Raw genomic sequence first — 15,452 nt, 5'->3', positions numbered from 1 at the left:
GAATTGTTTATTTCTAAATTGTGGACAAAGGCCACAACTCATTCTTTGATTGCTTAACACTTTAAATTCGTTGAATATCACACATGAACTTATTCATTGTAAAACTTAAAAAAAAAAGTCACAGTGTAGCTTGTGGTTTTTTCATGTCAAAACTAAAATAAACTTGTTTATAAAGAAAATGCAGTCACTGAATAGGCTAAGTATAAAATATCAGCCCAGTGTAATGCAGATGTGTTGTCCCTTGACAATTAAGTCCCCTTTACACATCTGGACGCGCTAGTACGAACCTTCAACAATATAAATCACTTTCAAGAATGGACAGAGAAATGGAGGTATCCTCATGAGTTAAATATCCACTCGATCTGATATTTTTCTTCTTAGAAAGAAGAACATTTCCAGATTTAGAAGGCCCAAAGGATATCAAGAAAAAAAAATCCTATAGCCCTGGTTGCACAATGGTTAAGCCTTGGCTGCCTGAAAGGTCCTGGGTTCAAACACAAATGCCACTCAGGGGAAAGATCTGGCAATCTGCTCCTGTAAAGGTTACAGCCTTGGAAAACCTATAGGGCAGTTGTACTCTGTCCTATGGGGTCACTATAAGCCAAAATCGACTCCACAGCACACAATAACAACATAGCTCTAAAGGTGACCAGAAGCAGCAGTGGATTTGAAAAAAGATGAAAGAGGCTTAAAATTTTTACGTACTCATCTAACTTGAGGAGTTCCTGGGTGGCACAAACAGTTAAGTCCTCAACTACTAGCCAAAAGGTTGGTGGTTCAAACCCACCCAGAGGCACCCTGGAAGACAGGCCTGGCCATCTGCTTCCAAAAGGTCACAGCCTTGAAAACCCCTGAAAGGTCACAGCAGCTCCACTCTGCACACATGGGGTCAGCATGAGTCAACTTGACGGTAACCAACATTTGAATACAAAAAATGGCAAGTTAATGATTATAACGAAAACCAATGGGAAAAGTAGGCAATAATATCAGAAAACTACAGACATAAAAAGATTTTCATAAAATATTTTAGATTTCCAAAGTAAAACATCAATATTGCTGTAGTACTGTAGAGCTTACAAGTGTTTCATTTCCATTATCCCACAGAATAGTCACAATGGATTCTTTAGATATTACTATTGTCTTCATTTTACAGTTGACAAAATTGAGTCTCAGAGAAGAAAAGTGACTTGCTAGGAAGTGGCAGAACTGGAACTGGAATCTCAATCTCCATAATAGCTTATGTTCTTTTTCTTACATCATGCTGCTATGGAGGTAAGTATAAAAATAATACGGGCCATAATTTACTGAGTGTATTCTATGACTAAGTGCTTTATGTAGATTGTCATTTAATCAACTCTATGAGTTGTTGTTTATTATCAGTCCCTCCTTTACATATGAGGATATTAAGGATCTGATAAGTTAAATAATTTGCACCTGGTCATATAGCCAATAAGTCTTACAGTGAGGATTATTAGCCTAAGCAGGCTGAGCTCTCAGACATTACATGTGCTATAGGACAAGGGAAGAAAAGAAGTCCAAAATCTGGACCCACAGGTTTGATACCCCCAGAAGTAGAAATTTTCTTGAGCAATAAATTAGAAAAGGTACTGACAGTGACTGCCACAAAATTGATTCAATAAAGACTAAGTATCTTTCTTTAGGGAACCAACGGTGGATTCTCATTCTGATTCTGCCATTGCTAACTTTGTGAAAATAGGCAAACTATTTACTATCTCTAAGTCTTGGTGCCCTCGTTTGTAAAAATGGGACTAGTATCTACCTTTCAAGGTTACTGTGAAGAACAAGTGAGATAATATATGTCATATTTCACTGGGGAAGGGATCAGTTTCACTGGAAAAGAGATCTTTATGAAAGAAAATACAGGAACACTTACAGTAAGAGACTGATAGATAGGACCATATGAAAATATAAGTTCTTCATCTATTAATAAGGAACAAAATAAACAGGCACAAGGACTAATACTGTGTGTGTGTATCACACAAATCAGTAGTCAATATGTTAAATCCAAAGATAATGGACAAAAGGCCTATCAAAGAAAAATTCAAATGGCTAAAAATAGGAAAAAGAGTTTCATTATCACTGTTAAAGAAGCATACAGGAAAACAGGATACCATTTTTCGCCTATTGGTATGGCTAAAGATTACAAGCAATAGTATTCTGAACCAGTGACTTACAAAGTGTGGTCCCCAAAGGAGTAGCATTAGCATCAAGTGAAACTTGTTAGAAGGACAAATTCTCAGACCGCACCCTAAAAAAAAAAGACCTGCTAAATCCGATAATGGGGGAGAGGACCCAGAAATCTAGTTAAACAAGCCTTCTAGGTGATTCTGATGCATGTCGAAGTTTGATGAGCATTATTCTAAGCTAATGAGTTTGTGATAAGATATTTACTTTGTGTATTGCTGCTGAGAAAGTAAATTAATACAACACTAGAAATTAGTTTGGTAATACATGTCAAAAGCCTCAAAATGTTCCTATTACTTGGCACCAAAATTACACCGTTAGGAGTGTTCCTGTCTTAGTCATCTAGTGCTGCTATAACAGAAATACCACAAGTGGATGGCTTTAACAAACAGAAACTTATTTTCTCACAGTCTATTTGGCTAGAAGTCTAAATTCAGGGCCTCAGCTGCAGGGGAAGGCTTTCTCTCTCTGTCCGCTCTGGAGGAAGGTCCTTGTTATCAATCTTGCCCTGGACTAGGAGCTTCTCCACCCAGAAACTCTGGGTCCAAAGGACACACTCTGCTCCCCTTGCTTCTTTCTTGGTGGTATGAGGTCCCCATTCTCTACTTGATTCCCTTTCCTTTTATCTCGTGTAAGATGAAAGGTGGTACAGGCCACACTCCAGGGAAACTCCTTTTACATTTCATCAGGGATGTGACCTTAGTAAGGGTGTTACAATCCCACCCTAATCCTCTTTAACATAAAATTACAATCACAAAATGGAGGACAACCACACAATACTGGGAATCATGGCCTAACCAAGTTGACACATATTTTTGGGGGACACAATTCAATTCATGACAGTTCCCTAACAGGAAATAATCAGATATTGGATTTCAACATAATTTAAAATAAAGAGACTGAAAATAACCTAAATATATAGGTATATAGGAATGGTTAAAAAAATTATGGTACATCTACATGTGTGTATGTATATATATATATATATATATATATATTTTTTTTTAAATCACCAGAGGTACACATGAAACATATTTTAGTAGTGATTTTCTCTCTGGATTGTGGGATTACACTGATTGCTTCCATGTAATCAGCTGGACTACAGGCAATTTAGATAAAGTTATGACAAATGGAGACAAATGACCCTATGTTTTGGTCCATATTTTCTATACCACCCACATTATAGTTTTTCTGAAGAGAAATATAATTGAAACTTATCAAAGTTTCCCTTTTCTTTCTGTGCCCATAGTCAATGGCCACTTGCATGAGGCATGAGTTTCCCTTTGATTTCACTGTTGCTAAAACTACTCTTTTATGGTCTGTCCCAAATGTTGTGGCTCTTTCTCGTTGTTTATGCATTTTTTTCCTATCATTTATGAATTTAGAGATTAACTTATTTATTTTTTTAATTAAAATTGATTACAGTAGTCATGTTGTGCTAGAGACTTAATTTTAAATTGCAAAGTTTAGGATTACAATGCTTTCTAATACACTTCATATTTGTTACTCAAATAGATGTCAGAATATAAAAATGTGCTCTGCACAACAATGCTACAGTTGTATTATAGGCTAGTACAAGTTCTTTTGGGGTCGGATAGACCTGAGTTTAAATCCAAATGCTGCCACTTTCTAATTTTGTGACCTTGGGCATGCTACTTAAGTTTCTCTGACTTATTAAAAACAAAACAAAATGAAAAACCAGTTGCTGTGGGGTCACAATGCAAATGCAGTAACATCGCTTTGCTAAGTGAGAACTTAATCTTTGTCTTGGGGCAAAGGAGTAGGTCAGGGTGCTTCTAAGAGCAGGGTGCCTTAGTCAGTAGCCAATGCTGGGATGAAGACAGTAAACAATGAAACCTCAGAGGATTCAAGGACACGGCACATTCCTTGGTCTTGAGCTGAGACTAACAGAGGCAGTCTGTTAACCTTGCCTAAGCCCACAGATAAAGTGAATCCATGTAAAAACAAATGTTTTGATAAGAACAAATGTTATGAGGAATGAGTACCCAATTTATATTGGAAAGTTTACTTTTTCCTTTGCTTTTGATGGATGTTAAGTCACTTGTAATCAGTAGAATTTATTAATGTAGGTGTTGCTTAAAAAGAGAGGAGAGAGAGACACACATGACATAAGCCTTATAGTTAAGCCTCTTGGCAAGGCAGGTTGCTTAGGTGCTCTAATGCCTAGAGCAGGGCTAAAAGGGACTCTCCCCTCTCTTCTGAAGCCCACTCCATCTAAGTCCACTTTCCTGTGTCCTCAATACCCTCTAAACACCATGCTTCAGGCAGCTCCTCCTAATCCCTCCCCCGGAAATGAGATGATTCAACATCACACTTGTTCTAATTTTGTAATTACACTCTTACATAGTACCAGCCTTCCACCTGAATGCTATTTACCCACAAGGAAATTTTTGTCTCCAGTAGATCCCCACAGAGATTCATTTAATTGAATATGATTTTATACCTGATCTCAAGATTTATGACCTTCATATATTCATCCATAAGGCATTCTCTTAAGCTTAATTATTTTTAACAGTCATCTTCAAGTTTTATACGATTATTCCAAAATCAGAAAGATAAGTCCAAAGGACTGATGGACCACAATTACCACAACCTCCATCAGACTGAATCCAGCACAACTAAATGGTGCCTGGCTACTGCCACCAACTGCTCTGACAGGGATCACAACAGAGGGTCCCAGACAGAGCTGGAGAAAAATGTAGAACAAAATTCTAACTCAAAAAGACAGACCAGACTTGCTGGCCTGACAAAGACTAGAGAAATCCTTAGAGTATGGCCTGCAGGCACCCTTTCAGCTCAGTAATGAAGTCACTCCTGAGGTTCACCCTTCAGCCAAAGATTGGACAGGCCCATAAAATAAAACAAGACTAAATGGGCACACCAGCCCAGGGTCAAGGACTAGAAGGCAGGAAGGAACAGGAAAGCTGATAATAGGGAACCCAAGGTTGAGAAGGGAGAGAATTGACATGTTGTGGGGTTGTTAACCAATGTCATAAAACAATACGTATACTAACTGTTTAATGAGAAGCTAGTTTGTTCTGTAAACCTTCCTCTAAAGTACAATAAAAAATAAATAAAACCTGAAAAAAAAATCTAAAATCCTATTATTTGCACTTAATTTAGGTCACGTGTATCTATAATCTCTTCATTAAGCAGAATAACAAATGATCCTGCCAAGGTCAAATCTGTAAAAACACACCTGGAAATTATAATAAATAAGTGACAACCAGCTAATTCCCATAATAGAGATTAAGAAAACTAATAGTCTTAAAAATCATTAAGGAAAACCCAAATAACTCTTGAAAAGAGGCAAAGGCTTTTGAACAAATTGGCTATTAAGTATGAAAAGATGATTAGCTTCATTCATAAGGAAATGCAAATCAGATTTTTCACCTATCAAATAGCAAAGATTTGAAGAATGGATATACTCAGGAGATCCTCTCCCATTCTGTTAGTGGGGATGTAAATTAGTGCAGCCTTTTGAAAGGGCAAACTGATACCATCAAAATTTTAAATGTGCACATTCTTTGATAGAGTAATTCCACTTCTAGAAATTTATCCTACAGATAAACTCAAAGATAAGCTACATTTTGTTAATTCTTTTCTTTTTTTTACTGTACTTTAAGTGAAAGTTTATCATTTAAGTCAGTTTCTCATATAAAAACTTATACACACATTGTTATGTGCCCCTAGGTGCTCTCCCTACAATGTGACAGCACACTCCTTCTCTCCACACTGTATTTCCCGTGTCCATTCAACCAGTTCCTGTCCCCCTCTGCGTTCTCATCTCACCTCTAGACAGGAGCTGGTTACATAGTCTCATGTGTCTACTTGAGCTAAAAAGCCCGCTCCTCACCAGTATCATTTTATGACTCATAGTGCAGGATAATTTTTGCCTGAAAAGTTGGCTTTGGGAATGGCTTTAGTTCAGGGCTAACAAAGAGTCTGGGGGCCATGTCCTCTGGGGTCCGTCGAGGCTCAGTCAGGAAATTAAGTCTGGTCTTTTTACGAGAATTTGGGGTCTGCATCCCACTACTCTCCTGCTCCCTCAGGGGTTCTATGTTGTGTTCCCTATCAGAGCAGTCATCCATTGTAGCCAGGCACTATCTAGTTCTTCTGGTCTCAGGCTGATGTAGTCTTTGGTTTATGTGGCCCTTTCTATCTCTTGGGCTCATAATTACCTTGTGTCTTTGGTGTTCTTCATTCTCCTTTGGTCGAGGTGGGTTGAGACCAATTGATGCATCTTAGATGGCCACTTGCTAGCGTTTAAGACCCCAGATGCCACTCTCCAAAGTAGGATGCAGAATGTTTTCTTAATAGATTTTATTATGCCAATTGACTTAGATGTCTCCTGAAACCATGGTCCCCAAACCCCACCCAAGTCACACTAGCCTTTGAAGCATTCAGTTTATCGGGAAACTTCTTTGCTTTTAATTTACTCCAGTTGTGCTCACCTCCCCTGTATTGTGTGTTGTCTTTCCCTTCACCTAAAGTAATGCTTATCTACTATCTAATTACTGAATACCACTCTCCCACCCTACCTCCCTCCACCCTCTCAAAACCATCAAAGAATATTTTCATCTCTGTTTAAACCATTTCTCGAGTTCTTATAATAGTGGTCTTATACAATATATGTCCTTTTGCAACTAATTTCACTCAGCATAATGCCTTCCAGATTCCTTCACGTTATGAAATGTTTCACAGATTCATCACTGTTCTTTATCGATACGTAGTATTCCACTGTGTGAATATACCATAATTTATTTATCCATTCATCCGTTGATGGGCACCTTGGTTGCTTCCATCTTTTTGCTATTGTAAACAGTGCTGCATAACATGGGTGTGCATATATCTGAGTAAAGGCTCGTATTTCTCTAGGATATATTCCAAGGAGTGGGATTGCTGGATTCTATGGCAGTTCTATTTCTAGCTTTTTAAAAAGGGAGCGTCAAATCAATTTCCAAAGTGGTTGTACCCTTTCACATTCCTACCAGCAGTGCACAAGTATTCCAATCTCTCCACAGCCTCTCAAACATTTATTATTTTCTGTTTTTTTGATTAATGCCAGCCTTGTTGGAGTGAGATGAAATCTCACTGTAGTTTTGATTTGCATTTCACTAATGGCTAATGATCATGAGCATTTCCTCATGTATCTATTAGCTGCCTAAATGTCTTCTTTAGTGAAGCATCTGTTCATATCTTTTGCCCATTTTTTAATTGGGTTATTTGCCTTTTTCCAGTTGTTTTTGCAGTATCATGTAGATTTTAGAGATCAGGCACTGATCAGAAATGTCATAGCTAAAAACTTTTTCCCAGTCTATAGGTAATCTTTTTATTCTTTTGGGGAAGTCTTTGGATGAGCATAGGTGTTTGATTTTTAGGAGTTCTCAGTTATCTAGTTTTTCTTCTACATTGTTAGTAACGTTTTGTATACTGTTTATGCCATGTATTAGGGCTCCTAACGTTGTCTCTATTTTTTCTTCCATGATCTTTATATTTTAGATTTTATATTTAGGTCTTTGATCCATTTTGAGCTCATTTTTGTGCATGGAGTGAGGTATGGGTCTTGATTTATTTTTCTGCAGATGGATATCCAGTTATGCCAGCACCATTTGTTAAAAAGACTGTCTTTTCCCCCATTTAACTGTTTTGGGGCCTTTGTCAAATATCAACTGCTCATATGTGGATGGATTTATATCTGGATTCTGAATTCTGTTCCATTGGTCTATGTATCTGTTGCTGTACCAGTACCAGGCTGTTTTGACTACTGTGGCTGTACAATCAGGTAGAGTGAAGCCTCCCACTTTGTTCTTCTTTTTCAGTAATGGTTTACTTCTCTGGGGCCTCTTTCCCTTCCATATGAAGCTGGTGATTTGTTTCTCCATCTCATTAAAGAACGTCGTTGGAATTTGCATCAGAATTACATTAAATCTATAGATTGCTTTTGGTAGAATAGACATTTTTATAATGTTAAGTCTTCCTATCCATGAGCAACGTTTATGTTTTTCCACTTATTTAGGTCTCTTTTGTTTCTTGCAGAAGTGTATTCTAGTTTTCCTTGTATAAGTCTTTTACATCTCTGGTAACATTTATTCCTAAATATTTTATCTTCTTGAGGGCTACTGTAAATGGTATTGATTTGGTGATTTCCTCTTTGATGTTCTTTTTGTTGGTGTAGAGGAATCCAACTGATTTTTGTATGTTTATCTTGTGTCCCAATACTCTGCTGAACTCTTCTATTAGTTTCAGTAGTTTTCTGGAGGATTCCTTAGGGTTTTCTGTGTATAAGATCATGTCATCTGCAGATACAGATAATTTTACTTCTTCCTTGCCAATCTGGATGCCCTTTATTTCTTTGTCTAGCCTAATTGCTCTGGCTAGGACCTCCAGCACACTATTGAATAAGAGAGGTGATAAGGGCATCCTTGCCTGGTTCCCGTTCTCAAGGGGAATGCTTTCAGGCTCTCTCCACTTAGGATGATGTTGGCTGTTGGCTTTGTATAAATGCCCTTTATTATGTTGAGGGATTTTCCTTCTATTCTTATTTTGCTGAGAGTTTTTATCATGAATGGGTGTTGAACTTTGTCAAATGCCTTTTCTGCATCAATTGATAAAATCGTGTGATTTTTATCTTTTGGTTTTTTTATGTGATGGATTACATTAATTGTTTCTCTAATGCTGAACCATCCCTGCATACCTGGTATGAATCCTGCTTGGTCATGGTGAATTATATTTTTGATATATTGTTGAATTCTATTGGCTAGAATTTTGCTGAGAATTTTTGCATCTGCGTTCATGAGGGATATAGGTCTGTAATTTTCTTTTTTTCTAGTGTCTTTTTTTACCTGGTTTTGGTATCAGGGATATGCTGGCTTCATAGAATGAGTTTGGGAGTATTCCATCCTTTTTTATGCTCTGAAATACCTTTAGAGGTAGTGGTGTTAACTCTTCTCTGAAAGTTCAGTAGAACTCTGCAGTGAAGCCATCCGGACCAGGGCTTTTTATTGTTGGGAGTTTTTTGATTACCTTTTCAATCTCTTCTTTTGTTTTGGGTCTATTTAGTTGTTCTACCTCTGTTTGTGTTAGTTTAGGTAGGTAGTGTGTTTCTAGGAAATCATCCATTTCTTTTGCCAGTTTGGCCAATGGTTAATCAATTACGTTGATTTTTTCAAAGAACCAGCTTTTGGTTTGTTAATTCTTTCCATTGTTTTGTCTGTGTTGTATTTCATTTAGTTCTGCTCTAATTTTTATTATTTGTTTTCTTCTGTGCCTGAGGGTTTCTTTCATTGCTCTCTATTTGTTCCAGTTGTAGGGATAATTCTTTTATTTTGGCCCTTTCTTCTTTTTGGATGTGTGCATTTATGGATATAAATTGACCTCTGAGCACTGCTTTCGCTGTGTCCCAAAGGTTCTCTTAGGAAGTGTTTTCATTCTCATTGGATTCTATGAATTTCTTTATTCCATCCTTAATGTCTTCTATAATCTAGTGTTTTTTCAGCAAGGTATTGTTCAGTTTCCAAGTGTTTGATTTCTTTTCCCTGCTTTTCCTGTTATTGATTTCCACTTTTATGGCCTTATGGTCAGAGAAGATGCTTTGTAATATTTCAATGTTTTGGATTCTGCTAAGGCTTGCTTTATGACCTAATATGTGGTCTATTCTAGAGAATGTTCCATGTGCACTAGAAAAGAAAGTATACTTGGTTGCTGTTGGGTGGAGTGTTCTATATATATCTATGAGGTCAAGTTGGTTGACTGTGGCATTTAGATCTTCCGTGTCTTTACTGACTATCTTTCTGGATGTCCTGTCCTTCACCAAAAGTGTTGTGTTGAAGTCTCCTACTATTATTGTGGAGCTGTCTATCTCACTTGTCAATGCTGATAGTTTGTTTTATGTGTCTTGAAGCCCTGTCATTGGGTGCATAAATATTTAGTATCGTTATATCTTCTTGGTATAGTCTCCCTGTAATCATTATATAGTGTCCTTCCTTATCCTTTATGATGGATTTAACTTTAAAGCCTATTTTGTCAGAAATTAATATTGCCACTCCTGCTCTTTTTTGATTGTTGTTTGCTTGATATATTTTTTCCATCCTTTGAGTTTTAGTTTGTTTGTTTCTCTAAGGTTCGTCTCTTGTAGGCAGCATATAGACAGATTGTGTTTTTTAATCCATTCTGCCATTCTCTGTCTCTTTAGGAGTGCATTTAGTCTACTTACATTCAGAGTAATTATGGATAGGTATGAATGTAGTGCTCTCATTTTGATGTCTTTTTTTGTGTGCTGTTGACAGTTTCTTTTTCCCACTTAATTTTATGTGCTGAGTAGATTATATATTGTCCTTTCTTCATATTCGTTGTTGATTTTGTTTCTGTTGAGTCTCTATTTTTTTCCCGTATTTTATTTTGATGTGTAGGATAGTTTGTCGCCTTTGTGCTTACCTTATTATTTAGCCCTATTTTTCGAAATATAAACCTAACATTTATTTCTTTGTATCACCTTGTCTTCCTCTCTATATGAAAGATCTATGACTACATTACTTGGTCCCTCTTTATTGTTTTAATATTGTCTTCTCTTACATAATACCATTGATGTTACCCTGCTTTGAGCGTTTTTTTTTTTTTTTTTAATCTTGATTTATTTTTTTGAATTCCCTGTCTGGGTTGTCTTCTGATTGCTCTGCCCAGTGTTCTGGTCTTGGGTCAATACCTGATATTATTGATTTTCTAACCGACACGCTCCCTTAAGTATTTCTTATAGTTTTGGTTTGGTTTTTACAAATTCCCTAAACTTCTGTTTATCTGGAAATGTCCTAATTTCACCTTCAAATTTAAGAGACAGTTTTGATGGATATATGATTCTTGGCTGGCAATTTTTTTCATTCAATTTTTTATGTAAGTCATCCCATTGCCTTCTTGCCTGCATGGTTTCTGCTGAGTAGTCCAAACTTATTCTTATTGGCTCTCCATTGTAGGTTACTTTTCGTTTATCCCTAGCTGCTCTTAAAATTCTCTCCTTATCTTTGGTTTTGGCAAGTTTGATTATAATACGTCTTGCTGACTTTCTTTTAACATCTACCTTATATGGAGTTCGATGAGCATCTTGGATAGATATCTTCTCATCTTTCACGATATCAGGGAAGTTTTCTGCCAACAAATCTTCAGCAATTCTCTCTGTACCTTCTGTTATCCCTCCCTGTTCTGGTACTCGAATCACTTGTAGGTTATTTCTCTTGATAGAGTCCCACATGATTCTTAAGTTTTCTTCATTTTTTAATTCTTTTCTCTGATTTCCTCAAATATATTAGTGCCAAGTGCTTTATCTTCAAGTTCAGAAATTCTGTCTTCCACTTGCTCAAATCTGCTTCTCTTTCTATTCAGTGCTCTACTTCTGTAATTTTATTGTTAATCTGAATTTCTGATTGTTGTTTGTCTATGGATTTTTCAAGGGTATTAAATTTTTCATTATGTTCCTGAATAATCTTTTTAATTTCTTCAATTGCTTTATCTGTGTGTTCCTTGGCTTGTTCTGTGTATTGCCTCATTTCCTTCCTGATGTCTTGAAGGGTTCTGTATATTAATCTTCTGCCTCTGGTAATTCCAGGAAGGCACTTTCATCTAGAAGATCCCTTGATTCTTTGTTTTGAGAGCTTGCTGAGGTGATCATGGTCTGTTTCTTTATGTGACTTGATATTGACTGTTGTCTCCGAGCCATCTATAAGTTATTGTATTAGTTTATCTTATGTTTGCTTACTGTGGTGTAGCTTCTGGCTTTGTTTTGTTTTGATATGCCCAAATGGGTTGCTTCAGTGAGGTAGCTTGATTATTTTTGCCTTTGGAGCTCTGACGTCCTGTTCCCAGATGGCTAGAGCTGTTATCAGGTGTATCAGTCTAGGAGTCCATTCACTTTTCTTGAATGCATTTAGCTCAGGTGTCCAGGTAGCTTATCATCAAGTGTGTGGTATAGGCTCTGTCCTACAGTCTTAGAAGGGCTGGGGTGATTGGTGTACGTACTGGTATCTGATTGCAGCCTGGGGTCACACTCTGAACAAGGCAGGGGGCTGAGAATTGTCCCCCATGTGTCTCTAAGGAAAGTGTGTCCCTCTTCCGTAGAGTGTATAGGTGGGTGGGTTTTGCAGAAGAACCATGGGCACCCAATGTTTTGGTTGTAAGGACTGGGAGGTACCAGCTATCCTTGGACCCGTGTTGCAGATGGCTGGGTGACCTGAGTGGAACCACCAGTCCTTAGGCTCCTGATGTGGGTAGGTGAGGAGCCTGTTTAATAGGCAAAGCAATGTCAAACATTAAATACCCATCTCTCCGCTGCACAGCTGAAATGGCTGGAGTCTACCAACAAGGGCCTATTCTCCTGAAATAGGTCCACATAGGTCCATGCAGAGGGGAAAGGTACTCAAAGTCCATGGACTGTTTATGCTTGGACAGGAGCCGCTTCTGTCCTGAGCTCCCCTGGTTAGTCCGGCTGGCAAATTATCTTTTCCCTCTGTTGCAAATTTATTCCTTCTCCAAGGCTGGGAGGACGGCTCTAGGTGCTCAACAGGGCCTATCTCAGGCCAAGGGAAGTCAGCCACTGAAGCCAGTTTGGGACCAGGGCGTGGGGGGTGTGGGGTGTGGTAAAATGTATGTAAGTACTTAGCTTTTGCAGAAAGCGCCATTATTCTCTGGTTCCAGAGGTGTGAGTATGCTGTGTTGCCGGCTACTTCTCCCTGAGGAAACTGTGGCCGAACATTAGTACCAGCCCCTACCACTCCCGGAATGGTGCCTGAGGGCTCCCTGCAATTCAGGTCTGGTAACTCCTCTCCACTTCTGAACCATCTCTCCCTCCCCCTGCCCCTCAGTTCATTTTCAAAGCTTGCCTTTGATGTTCAGGGCTCCTACCTTGTCATAAACATACTCGTTTCACTTGTTTTTTTAAGTCTTTGTTGTAAAGAGGGCTCGCTGGAAGCCTCTGTCTATTCCGCCATCTTGGTTCCACCTCCCCAAGGCTGTAATATTTATGGAAGTAATTGCCAGGTCTGTCTCCCCCAGAGTGGCTTGTGGGTTCAAACCACCAACCTTTCAATTAGCAGCCTAGAGCAATTAGGTCTCCTTCCCAAGAAAGTTTACAGCCTAGGAAACCCTACGAGGCAGCTCTACTCTGTCCTATAGGGTCTTATAGACTAGCTATGAGTCGGAATCGGCAGAACGTCACACAACAACATAGCTATAAAATGCAACACTCTGTAGCCATTACAAAAACATAAGGAAGGCATTACAAAAATACATTTTATATATTAAGTAAAGACATCAAATTATAAATTGATCTGCAAAGGGAAAAAAAGGATATTCATGTGTGCATTATAACATTTATCTATGCATGTAGTTTTTATGCCAAAATATGTTATTTGATGTTAAAAAAGCATCTGGAAAGAAAAAAAAAAACTTAAGCTGATCAGAAAGCAGTTGTGCACTGAACTTAAAATGAAATTCACCTTTTTCCTTGTCCATCCTGTGCCTGGAAGGAAGGCCATGACTAATACGCACAGTAGTTCTCCTGACCCAGGGAAACCAAAATACACACTGCTGAAAATAAGTAGCCCAGAGGACCCCAACACAAGGAATGCTTTCATCCACACAAGAGTGCCCTGTAGGAGAAAAAAAGTTAATTAGCAAAATTATTTCAAATAACTGATTTTTAATTATTGATTTTTCTATAATATGAATTTACAGGGAAATAAAAATACCTACATCTGCCTGCATAAACGCATGATGTAACATTTACCTTCTTTTCCTTAACAAAGGCAGAATGAGTGTATCTACAAATGTAGATTCCTTTTCAGGAACACCAATTATCTTCTTCATATTGTTATGATGCCGAACAGGTTTCAGTGCACCTTCCAGACAAGATGGACTAGAAGGAAAGGCCTGGCGACTTACTTCCAAAAATCAGCCTAGGAAAACCCAGGGAGTGTTTCATTCTGTTGTGCCTTGGGTCACCATGAGCTGGAGACAGACTCAACATCAGCTACCAACAACAACAGTAAACAATTCATAATTTCACAGGGTTGAATAGCAGAAAAAAGTATACAAGCTTTGGATGCAGACAGACCCGGGTTAAAATTCTAGCTCTTTTACATGATTGGCATGTATGCAGTGGCTGCATTACTTAATCTCTCCAAGCTTTGTTTCCTCATCCACAAAACTGGTATAAAAACATTTACATCTTAGGGGTTTTGTGAAGGTTAAAGATATTATATCTCCACTATCTTCTTGCTCTCTGTTCGCTCTTTAATTTGGTGCTCCTGTGGTTTTTCTTTCTAAATCCTTGACTAGCAAGAAGTTGTAGGAGGCTATAGATTGAGACTAGTTTTTTTTAAGTCCAACAACTGTGTTTCTTTCTCCCTTTATGTTCCTCTGCTCAGCCTTTTAAACATTTTGATCACTTTAAGATGCAGGTTTTTAAAAGTGCTTGATTGGATTTGGAAGCATGCAGGCTCTGGAGCTGGATGACCTGAGTTCAATCCCAGCTCCACTGCTTTCTAGGTATGTGATCTTGTTAAAGTTACTTATCCTCTCAATTTCTTCATCAGTAAAATGGTCATACTCATAGTAACCTCATCATGGGTTATACAGATTTCAGTGATGATAGAAATATTCTATACTTGCACTATCCAGTACAATAGCCACTAGCCACTGTGGCTATTGACATGCAACTGAGGAACTGATATTTCTTTTTTGATTTTTAAAGATTTATTGGTAAAAGGTCTGCAAGTGTTTTCACAATTGTATGTATACTTAATATTAGGGAAAAAAAATCAAAATAATTTAGAGTGTGGATAAGAAAATATTCACCTGAATCAAAATATTTTAGTTTCCTTAATGTTCAACAATTAGCTGATAAGCTACTTTGCACATGACTTTCAGGATCAAATACTTTTGAGGTTATAATAGTTTTTTTTGTTTGTTTTCAACAATAAAAGTCTAATCATAGATCAATTCCAAATCTTGTATAATTAATTTAAATTGTGTGGTAATTCCTGTCATTAGACCGACTTCTTAGAACTTAGGATGAGGAAGAGAATTAATTTTATTAATTTAAATAGCTACATGTAGCTAGTGGCTACAATGTTGGACAGCGTAGCACTAGATAATGACTTTAAAGTACTTACCACATGGGTTTTTTGGGTTAGGTGAAAAAGTCAGCTATAATTTTTTGTTAATAATAAAAATATTAA

The 15,452-nt window shown here is 37.7% G+C and overlaps 1 protein-coding gene across 7 annotated transcripts in view; it reads right to left on the bottom strand.

Annotated features, from left to right (window-relative positions):
* Positions 1–15,452, bottom strand: part of LOC126076906 (sodium/hydrogen exchanger 9B2-like) — a 298,466-nt gene that overhangs the window by 230,718 nt on the left and 52,296 nt on the right. For all 7 annotated transcript variants that reach the window (XR_007517617.1, XM_049885606.1, XM_049885607.1 and 4 more), the window contains one exon: positions 13,710–13,862. Coding sequence is in view for 6 of the 7 variants with exons in the window: in XM_049885606.1 (XP_049741563.1) it covers positions 13,710–13,862 (153 nt within the window). In the remaining variant the exon portion in view is untranslated. The remainder of the gene's footprint in view (positions 1–13,709; positions 13,863–15,452) is intronic.

Source organism: Elephas maximus, chromosome 5, assembly GCF_024166365.1.
Source record: "Elephas maximus indicus isolate mEleMax1 chromosome 5, mEleMax1 primary haplotype, whole genome shotgun sequence".
NCBI lineage: Eukaryota > Metazoa > Chordata > Mammalia > Proboscidea > Elephantidae > Elephas > Elephas maximus.
The sequence above is the reverse complement of the archived record's forward strand: the minus strand, read 5'-3'. Positions and strand labels throughout refer to the sequence as shown.